This window comes from Spinacia oleracea, chromosome 6 (assembly GCF_020520425.1).
Source record: "Spinacia oleracea cultivar Varoflay chromosome 6, BTI_SOV_V1, whole genome shotgun sequence".
Classification (NCBI taxonomy): domain Eukaryota; kingdom Viridiplantae; phylum Streptophyta; class Magnoliopsida; order Caryophyllales; family Amaranthaceae; genus Spinacia; species Spinacia oleracea.
Window position 1 is genome coordinate 118242889 of NC_079492.1, and position 10807 is coordinate 118253695.

Here is a 10807-nt window from a genome sequence, read left to right on the forward strand (position 1 = left end):
CATAGAATATAAAGCTTGCGCTTACACGTATAATCAAGATAACTTTTACTCAATCTTTTATAACTTTTAATGTGTTTTGATTTAACATTTATATTAAGAAAAAACATTCGATACATAAACATTTTAAAAGGTTAAATAATTACCTTTATACATTATTAGTGATTTAAAGAAATATTTTTTACTAAAATTAAAAAAGTTTATCACTAAAACTAAATGTTGAAACACGGCCTACTTATCCTCACTCCCCAAATTTGTTTTGAATGTCTTGAAAAGATACTGTTGCGGATCCCCTCCTTTTGGCCTTCTGTTGAGATGAGTGCTCTCTCCACCCCGTCATAAATATAACCTGCAGTCATGCAGTGTTTGTGTTCAAAAGGGAAAGACAGTAAAGATAAGAATTTTAGTACTCTCATCTAATTCAGTACAACACTCTCTTGCATATAATGTGTAGGGACTAGGGAGGAGGTTGATCACAGATGAAGATGAAGGTGTGAGTCAATTTAGCATAGCATCAATCTTCATGTTATCTTTCTACATATCAGAAGGAAAAATGTACGATCCAATCTACAGAATGAGCAAGAGACTGAAAGGACTGCATTCAATCACTAAAACATAAAACAGCTCTAAATAATACTGGAAATTAAGATAAGGGCTACAGAATGACTAAAGATGTCAGCTTCATATGTTTTCTTTAAGGCTCATATTGTAATATAATTCACCAGAAAGTCCACAGAGACAGCCACTTGAACAAAGTGTCCTTAATTAATCACCTGGAATGTTGCAGGAACAGTGCCGTCTTCAGCTCCAAACATAGATTGATAGACAGCGGCCGTTGCCAGTGCAGTTTCTTTTTTTAAGATCTGGAGTTATTACATAACATCAATGCATCTTTACCATATTGAAATACTCAAGCGTATGAGAAAGACTACAGTAGAAAAGTATCTCACATTGTTCCTCTGCACAAGAGCATTAGTTTCACCCATTGCACGAAGATGTTCAATCAGCTGCAAAGCTGAATTCGGCAGACATTCAACCACCATGTAAAACAGGGATTATAGCTCACAATACACAGATTTATTTATCTAACTCAAAATTACCTTCTTGTGAAGCTGATAAACAGGTGAAACGCTTTTTCTAAACATGTAAAATTGGGGAAATGAAAAAAAATACCACCTCCGTCCCATGATTAACTTTCACACTTCTAAGTGGCACTTGGAATAAGAAGGGAATAAAAGACGAAAGTAGGGTGAAAAACGGAATGTAGAAAAAAATAGTAGCAACAGGAAGAATTGCAAATTGCAATTGAGAGAACAGAAGGTTGCTGTGATGCAGAGAAAGGGTGACTTTAATTTAAAAAGATGGGAAGTTCCTAGGGACAGCTCAAAAATGAAAGTGATGCAGGACCATAGATCTCTGCTGAAATAGAAATTTGGTAGAGAAGATAGAATAGGAAAAAAAAAAATAGGAGACAGAAAAGAGAGAAGATTGCAAGGAGTATTAATTTTCTGAATGAATGAAATTACAATCTAGAGCTATAAACATCGAGATTTTGCTTCCACAGCTCAATACGCAGCTTACAACTGACTCCAGCATTTGAGCAAAATCAGTTAAAACAGTTAACTGATTTTGGTTCCAAAACTAACATTGTAAAAGCTAATTTTGGCTAACTAATTTCAGCTAATTAAAAGATCCCTTATCAGAAAGCGAGGAGGAGGGGATACACTGTTGACTGTTCACTGCACGGTTTCTCCTTTGTGAGCGTTGGGAGGAACAAGGAATTGGCACCTCGGTATAGTTTATGCATTCCTTTTCCTTTGTTAATGAAACCAAGAGTTTTTTTTTTCCCCATGCAAACACTTTCCAATTGCTCCTTTCTTTTCTACTCTCCCCCCCCCCCCCCCCCCCAAAAAAAAAAAATCCTTTCTCCTACATGTACTCAAACTCAGAATTGGGAGCCTCAAGAATCAAGATGTACATGAATGTTGTTTATCTTCAAGAATTTGAACCTCACAAGGAACAGCAAAAACAAGTCCTTCAACTAGCAACCCTCATATTTTCATTGGAATTCCAGGTATATAAAAGGCTAGCTACATCAAAGGTTCTTAGTTCTTACCAACAGAAATGTTGTTTCTTATCACACAAACATGAAGACACACACAAATCCTTTGAATCTATCAACTCCCAATTGAAGACATTTTAGAAAACCTAAAGGACGTTCTCTTGCAAAGGAAAGTCTAAATATTTCATTTCTAACACTCAACTAACTCCATTATAACTTTTTTGGGAACAACAAAAGCTTATGTTCACTTCATTAATTATCCTCCTTCCTGTCTAGACAAACGGAGAGCTGTAACCCATGAAAAGTTCACAACTTTCTAAATGCACATCAATTTGGCTTCTTGTTTTCTGGGGGATAGAATAAAATAAGGAAAAATGACAAAAACCGATGAAAAGTTCCAAGGACACCAGGCACAACCTCCAAGCCTTCATACACGGCAACTTGAGTTCAGCAAGGTGAGGGTAGCAATGGTTTGAAGGGTATACCCTTTTTACTGTTATGTACTTCAAGTAGGAGAAATTGTAGCATCCCCGACTATATGCCCTACATCTGGTGGAAGATACCATCTGGCCATTAAAATTTGTTCTTGTTAAAGGAGTCATATGCACACGAAGGATCCTAGAGACTTAGTGAGGTTGGACAGAATTGCTAGATGACAGTTGCAATTAGAAATGAGTTCAGGATGCCACGAGACATGTGGATAAGGAGCAGAAGATTCTTGGCTGGAGTATAATAGAAATCCAAAATGGCAATTGCTCTTAGACAATAACAGCAGGATCATCCCAATCAATCAAAAACGAAATCAATCAACTGGAACGGATCGGATTTCTACTGAAGGGAGAAAAAAAGAGGGTTAAACTAGAATATAATTTATGTTAGAACTTTTAAATTTTGATTACATTTGGATTTCCCCTTTAATAGTTTAATCTAAAACAATACAGCACGGTATTTAAAGATTTGCATTCTGCAGCAATTAGTTTTGAGTACCCTAAAACTCACCGTTTTCATACTTAACAGTGTATTCATCTACATCGACTCCTGGAAGAGCAAAGCCTGACCTTGTCAAAAGGTTTCCTGCATCTCGTACCTGAAATACCAATGAAGTGTAGAAACTCAGAAATCTAGAGAAATTTTGAAGGCATTAACATATGGAAAAAGACACTTCAAAAATCTCAAAGAAAGTCAATAGTAGATTAAAAAAGACAATCTCTCCAGTGGGGAAGTCACAATCTAAAACACTGAAGATGTATTACACAAATTAGCCACAACACAGCCTAACGATGATATTGCAATTTTGTCTTATTGAATACTTCCTCCGTTTTTTTTAATTCACACGTGTTGAGTTTTGACACTATTCATATCTTCTACTTTGACTATCTTTTGCAATTTATAAAAAATTAACATGTGAGATCTTGTTAGATTCAATTCATCTATACTTTCAAAATATCAACTTTCATTAATTTTTACTTACTGATATTAAAGATATTAATGGTTGGAATTATGCATTGACAAACGTAATAAAAGAATTATGTCAACTAAAAAAAAGGTGGAAGTATATAACACCAAATAAAGCCCTAATCTTAGCACTACGCCACTACACTCAATGTTTAATCCTGAACCGTAGCACTACACTCAAAGTAAGAGCAAGTAAAATCTGCAGGAGACACAGTCCTGAATCTCCTCTGTTCCAGGATCAACAGCAGATTCTCAAGGAAACTGACAAGTCATGCATTCAATTTTGCAGTCTGCTCATAACACATACTCCCTCCGTTCCTAAATATGAGTCACTTTTCCTAAAGTAGTGTTCCCTTATATGTGTCCACTTTCCATTTTTGAACATACACTTTTCCCACTTTTCCATACATTTTTCTCACTTTTCCATAAATCATAATTATTTTTTCTTACACATTCTACACTTTCCCCACCTTTCAATCCTCACATCCACTTTTTATTTGTACTTTATCTACTTTATCCTTTCCCCAAAAAACATTTTCAATCATTGTTTTTCTTACACACTTCTAATTTTTATTAATTACCGCGCAAACCTCCATAAGTGACACATATTTAGGAACGGAGGGAGTATTTTCTTCTATATCTAATGGAATCCTCCAATCACATGTCACCCTCTCCCTTTTCCCTCTTAGTGAAATGTTGGAAGGATCTATCACTCCAATACAAATCAAATAGCTACTAACTTCAAGGAAGTTTCAGAAGAACGCATCCTAGCTTCTCAGTCACAGACCTTCACAGTGCCAAATGGACAAATAAGTAGATGATGAAAGTGACACTTGAACACCAAATAATTTAATATTGCTCATACCAGGAACCAAGAACAACTGTATAACTGATAACTAAAAGGTTTACAAGGCTGGAGACTAGAGATAGAATACCTGTGCCAGAGGAGATAGACGCGGACTAATGCCACCTTCACGTTCCATTTGTGCTATAGTACATGCTATCCTCAATTCTCTAACAATTTCCAAATATAATATAATCAGAATCCTCAACATGCAAAAGGCTAGATTATCCATAGTTACGAGAGTCAGATAAACAACTTTAATGAATCTCCACCAAGAATAGCAGCTAAAAAGAGCCCATCAGGCTTCAATGCCAATCTACTCTGCAGTAAAACAACAGTTTTAAATTAAACTTAATGCAAAACAACTGGAAAGACTATCAAGTTGTACTTGCTTATCCAGAAAAGGGGTACTTATGTAGATCTATTGGCAGTGAAGCATATACCTGTATCATGGCACCAGGAAGATCATTTGTCCAGTGCAGTCCTAAACAGCTGACGACCAGATCTAATGAACTTAGAAATCAAAGAACACAAGTATGAGGTAAGCAGCAATTCCACATCTTATATGGAAAAGTAATGACCACAAATTCAAGTTGTTTTTCCAATAAAATGTGGGAACCTCAGGATGTATAAATGGATCCCTTAAACAGATGTATAGTCATTTTAGAAGTCACGATTATCAAGGGATTAAGGACAACTAACCACACCTTTCTTTAACTGGTAGAAACTCTTCATCACCAACGACAAAAGATGTTTCAACATTTTGGTCAGGCATATCCTTCTCAGCATCTTTACATGATTTGACCATATCAATGGAAGAATCCATCATAATGAGCTTTTCAATGCCGCCTTACATAAGATGAGTTCATCTCAAGGTTAGTCTGATCGCTTCGAATTTAAACAGAATACCAAATTACCAATTGCCTCAAAACGTCAGTTCATGGGATTGAACATAAATACACCGCATAAAATCTTATAGTTTTCTTTAGGATAAGTAAACTCGGGCCAAGGCCCTTCCTGGACCGGCATAAACTAGACACAAAACCAAGAAAGTTGAAGGGCCTTCTTACAAGGCTACACCCCATGCCTCCTGGAACCGCATTCGGAAGAGTACCAAACTTATCAGGTATTTTAGGAACTACGCAACTTTCCTTATGAATCAGATTAGTATGAATAACAATAATAATTAAAATAAAACACATAAATAAATTGATTATCCAACAAATTGTTAGTATCTCTAAATACTCGGCAAAATTTACCAAAAAGATAAAAATATACAAGTGTTTACAACACTTATTATAAATCACAACCCATACGCACTCCGATTACACCCAAGATCTTTTTCTCTAAAATCTTCTCTTAAAGCTTCTATCTCCCAGCTTTATGTTTTTCTTTTGTTTTGGGATGATATTATATACTCCCTCCGTCCCTTAATACTCGCACCGGTTTGACCGGTGCGGAGTTTAAGACACTTGAATTGACTTGTTAATTTAATGGGTGTTAGTTGATAGTGGGGTATTTTTTTAATATAGTTAGTGGGAAATGTGTAAGGGGTGGGGAGTGGTGAGTGGGGGGTGTGAATTTTTGAATGATTTTTTGTAGGGAGTAGGGGTGTAGGTGTGTTAATAGGTAAGTGTGATAAATAATATAATACTGGTAAAAGTTTCCATTTATGGAAGCGGTGCAAGTATTAAGGGACGGCCCGAAAAGGAAAGCGGTGCGAGTATTAAGAGACGGAGGGAGTAGTTTTTAACATGCTAAAGATAGGTAGTTGATTTTCTTTAGCAAATAAATACTTTCTTTGAAATTTTGGATAATGCATGCATGCATTATGAAATTTCCAAAGGATTATATTACTTCCTTTTTTTAATTATTGTTATTCCTGATTCATAAGGAAAGTTGCATAACTTCCTAGCAAATGGTATCAGAGCCTAAGTTGGTAAATTTTTTTTGTATTCATAGAGGAATCGCTGGATACAATAGTAACGAAGGAAATTTTGTATTACCTTATCAAATGATCTTTGACCGAGTTTATAGTTCACGAATGTATCGACTCATTTGCACCCATAATGGTATGCAGATTTGAGAAGAGTTTGGACTGCTTAAACAAGCCCCATGGCAGTGGTATAAAAAGTTTGATAGCTTTATGCACGAGGGATGTTTCTAGAAGTGCAACCCCTACATCAGAGATGTGAGTTATATCATTGTACTACTTTATGTCGATGATATGTTAGTAGCATGCTCAAATATGGATGATAGCATTACTTAAAATCTTGCTCTTTCCATTTAATCATCCCAACTTTGACTTTGACTTATCTTGTCCAATGTCTTACTCAAGCAATGTATGAAACCCATTGTATGACAGAAATGAGACAACCCAAGAACCTATGAGGAAAAACAATATATTATGAAGTTTTAGTATTTATTTACAGCACTTTACTATCCTTGTTTTGTGGTAATCCGTATGTCTACAATTGACTATATGAATAGCTAATAAATGCACTTCTAAGCACTACGCCTCTAAATTGCTCTACATGGTAATCACTTTGACAAAGAGAAACGTCCTACAAGTATTTTATTTTCGGAAAATTAAAAATAAAGTTTTGCTTGCTTTGTTAAAAAACGTTTTCTTATGCAATAGATCTTTTCTTCTTTTCCCCGTTTGTTGGCTTTGCAAAAACAGCCTCTTTAATTTTGACAGGATAGCAGGCTACAACTCCCCCACACCCTACCTCAATGGATACACATTGATATATTTTTGTTGCTGCTGTCAATCTGTCATTGAAAAAGACCAATAAGAAATACTTAACCGGTTTATTTTTCTTTCATCTCTGACCACCGTATTCATGTTTCCCCACCTATATAGGGTTCTTCTACCTCTTAAGTTCACACTCCTCACATTTTAAGCTATTTTTTTAAGTGCATAGCATTACGACCATAGGGCCAATGAGCTATGACTTAGGATTCCACTTATAGTTGTTCAACAGTTGCGTCTATGGCTTAGGATTCCCCTTATAGATGGTCAATGAAGTGTCATAGTTGCACGTCTTCTCATTGGGCCAATTAGATCTAATAATAACTTCATGGCTTAGGATTCTCTTACATCAATAAGTCCCAAGTGCAAACAAAACAGAGAGTAATACATTAACAATACTTAAAATCCCTCAAATCTTCTTAGTATAATTAGTAATGTGATTAGCTCCTCTATCCAGTTCTAATAAAGGTATTAAAAGTAATTACAATTTACAGGTGATTAATGCCAATCAAGCATTAGGCGCATTACATCTTCCAATAGCAGCTTTGATATAGTTAATTGGAACCAGGTCGAATTCAATTGATCAAACCAATCTAATCGAGCTCAATGAAGTACTTCAGCATACCCACTTCCAAGTGAAGCTCAATATGATTGATTTCACCTTTAGACCTTCAATTGACCTCCCAAAAATTGCAAATCAACCACTTGATCTAGATGCAATTATTAGGACTTGCATGAATTAACCATAACAAGCCCAAAGGCCATACCTAGGGAAATAGACCGTCAAATAATTAAAACGGATTAATGGTGTTAGATACACGAGACCACTCAAAATGAGTTGGTCTAGCTTTGACTTCACTGAAAAAGTTGCTTTATCTCACTATACAATCCCAAACAAGGTAGCTAGACATAGCTAGGTGATAAAAACAGAAACTAAGACCTGTCAGGAATCCCTCGTTGGCCTGCCCTCTTGACATTCAAAAAAATCAATTAAACTTAGTAATCCCCCACTTTAGGTAGAGTCATGTCAAGACCTAATTTGTAAGTAAATAGCTTCGTTCCCATTTTTTCTCTGTTCAAGTGCATTTGTTTCCAGCTTCACTGGCTGAAAATAATTGCAAGAATCATTTCTTTTGACCCTTACTTCCCCCTTGATGCCACTTGCATTGAACAAACATGCCCAAGAATATGAAGTTCATAGAAATTTTCTCATTCCATAAAGAAAGTGTATGTTGTAAGTATTTAGCTCTAGGCTCTAGGAGTTTCAGCCAATATTCCAGGATCATGGCTCACATTTCTTAAGAGGGCATCATCTATAACATGCACATTCTCTCCTTCTCGCTATATTCCTTTCCTCCGACAGTAAAAGGCCAGGAGTTCTGCCTAGAGAATCTAATGAAAGCAGGAATATGAAGATTAAACTCTTACCCCGCCCACGCAGCGATTGCCTTATCGCCTTTAGGGAACCTCCAAGACATAATGCTGTGGGAAATCCTTTCTTGCAATCCTACAAATTAAACAAGAAACTATAAGATTCGAGCCGCGAGACTTTCAGTGGATAAATGGCTATAATGCACTGCATCATCTTCCTTTATGAATGTTCTGAAAGACAGTACAACAGAATAATAAGTACTAGGCTAATGGTAGCTATGATGCCATGACCAAACCATTAGTCCCACTACCCTACAGTTTGCTATTTATATCAAACCCATTAGAAGACGAATTTATGTTATAAATAGAAAATCTTCCAACAAACATGTAGCCAAATGGCAATTGAAACAGTCTACCAATCTACCATACGAAATTTATAAGTTTCAAAGGAGGACAAAAAGCTATAGGAACTTTCTGTAATTAGCCATTCACCATAAGCAAATCGGGTATGCCTGGTCCTTTAGAGACAAAACAGCAAACTGCTATAAATGAGCAGGCTTTGTTCTCTTCACCAGTGTGGTCTGATCTTTCTAGTTTCTGGTCTGAATTTTCTAGTTTTTGGTCTGAATGTTTTCTGTGAGTTCTTTTTGCTTTTTCTGATTTTTCTGGTCTATTCTAGTAAGCAATAAGAATGAGGTGAAGAGAATAGAGTCTTATGAAGATTAATACATGAATACATTTTGCCCAACAGTTGCAGTTCGATAACTAATGGTAGATCATTTAGCCAAACAATTCTACCAGTTTGTACAAGGGAAAATTACATGATTCTTCACATTAAATTGCAAACAAAAGATCATCCTAATAAATAAAAAATGGAAGCAGTGATTCCCACGTTCTTCACAGAAGGAAGACAATGTAAGTTTATAACATTAATTGGAAAAAAAATACACAGCCAAATATGGTAGAATGTTGCAACCAACACAAACTTGGGTATTGCCATCACCAAATCTACCAGCCAAAATCCAACTTAAAGCATGCACACATCTCATTTCAACCCATAAAACTCCTAGTCTTAAGACCAAGAAACTTACTTCTAGTCGATCCAGAAGATTATCTGCCACCGAGTTGACAAATGAATCATCTGAACGTGACAACCATGCTGCTCGGTCACGCTGCAAAGCGAAATGGAAATTTTGATATTAAAGCTTTACTAAGGTAATCCGTTCTCATAGTCATCTAACAGACTTTTGATAATTAGCAAAAAGTACCAGTCCATTTAAATTACATGAACTGATAATTTACTTGTATAATTATGACAAGAAATTGTACACTCGTCAACAACCCAAGACCCAACTGCAGCTATTATTACGATGTATAATCAATTTTCACACTTTCACTAACCACTGCCCTATACGCTAGAAGCATGAAATCGCAAATTGACACACAATCTTGCCAAATGATTCAAATACTTCCTAGATTTCGAGACATGTTTATCAATTTACCAGCAACGTCGAATTATCGATCATCAATAATAAAAATCTTGAATCTTGAAAATCCAAAATCATCATAACATTAATCCACAAAGCATTACAAATGCAATCAAAATACCAAAACTACAAGCGAAATCATCATGTTTACTATGTACAAAGTGATGTAATTAGCAAAATTAATACTCCCCATTTCAAACACAATTTGCACAGAAAAACATAGAAATCGAACAAATTGAAACAAAATTAGCTCAAAAAGTGAAAATGGACCTGTTTGCGTTTGAGATCACGATCGAAAATCTTGAGTTTTGAGCTACTAATTCCATCAAAATTGTCAGTGCAAAATGAGCATCTACTCTCAATTGTATTTGCTCGAATCGATGTTGATAGAGATTTTCTACGGAAAATGGAACTAATTGCTCTCATTTTTCGGAATTGGAAGCACGGTTAGGGAGTTGAATCTGAGTGCGTCAAGGTATATCTATGTTACTACTTCTCTTAGAAAAGAATTGCACTCTACTCCTACCTCAACGGCTCAACGCAATAGATTGGTATAAATTGTCTTCTTGGATATAGCACGGCTCGTGTAATCTTATGTCCTCCCAAAAATAAATTCGAAATCATAGAAAAAGATAAATTAAGTTCACGTTAAACAAGGACGTCACAACGTTTTAACATTATTGTCTTAACATAAACGAGCCGTTCCGAGTTAATCAAATGGCATTTTCGTAAATAATTGATGATTTTATTACGAAAATGCCATTAAATGTGGGTGACATGGCATCAAATATGGGCCACATGTACGGTCATAATTGTATTTTCATAATACATCAACA

The 10807-nt window shown here is 35.7% G+C and overlaps 1 protein-coding gene across 1 annotated transcript; it reads right to left on the reverse strand.

Moving 5' to 3' along the window:
• Window positions 1–33: 33 nt before the first annotated feature.
• LOC110790807 (putative methyltransferase At1g22800, mitochondrial) lies at window positions 34–10553 on the reverse strand. Its single transcript, XM_021995571.2, has 11 exons — window positions 10242–10553; window positions 9576–9656; window positions 8542–8620; window positions 5066–5207; window positions 4802–4871; window positions 4615–4679; window positions 4450–4528; window positions 3059–3146; window positions 948–1012; window positions 771–860; window positions 34–346 (listed from the first exon to the last, which is right to left on the reverse strand). The coding sequence occupies exons 1-11, from the start codon at window positions 10395–10397 to the stop codon at window positions 239–241; spliced, it is 1023 nt and encodes a 340-aa protein (XP_021851263.1). The 5' UTR covers window positions 10398–10553; the 3' UTR covers window positions 34–238.
• Window positions 10554–10807: the final 254 nt, after the last annotated feature.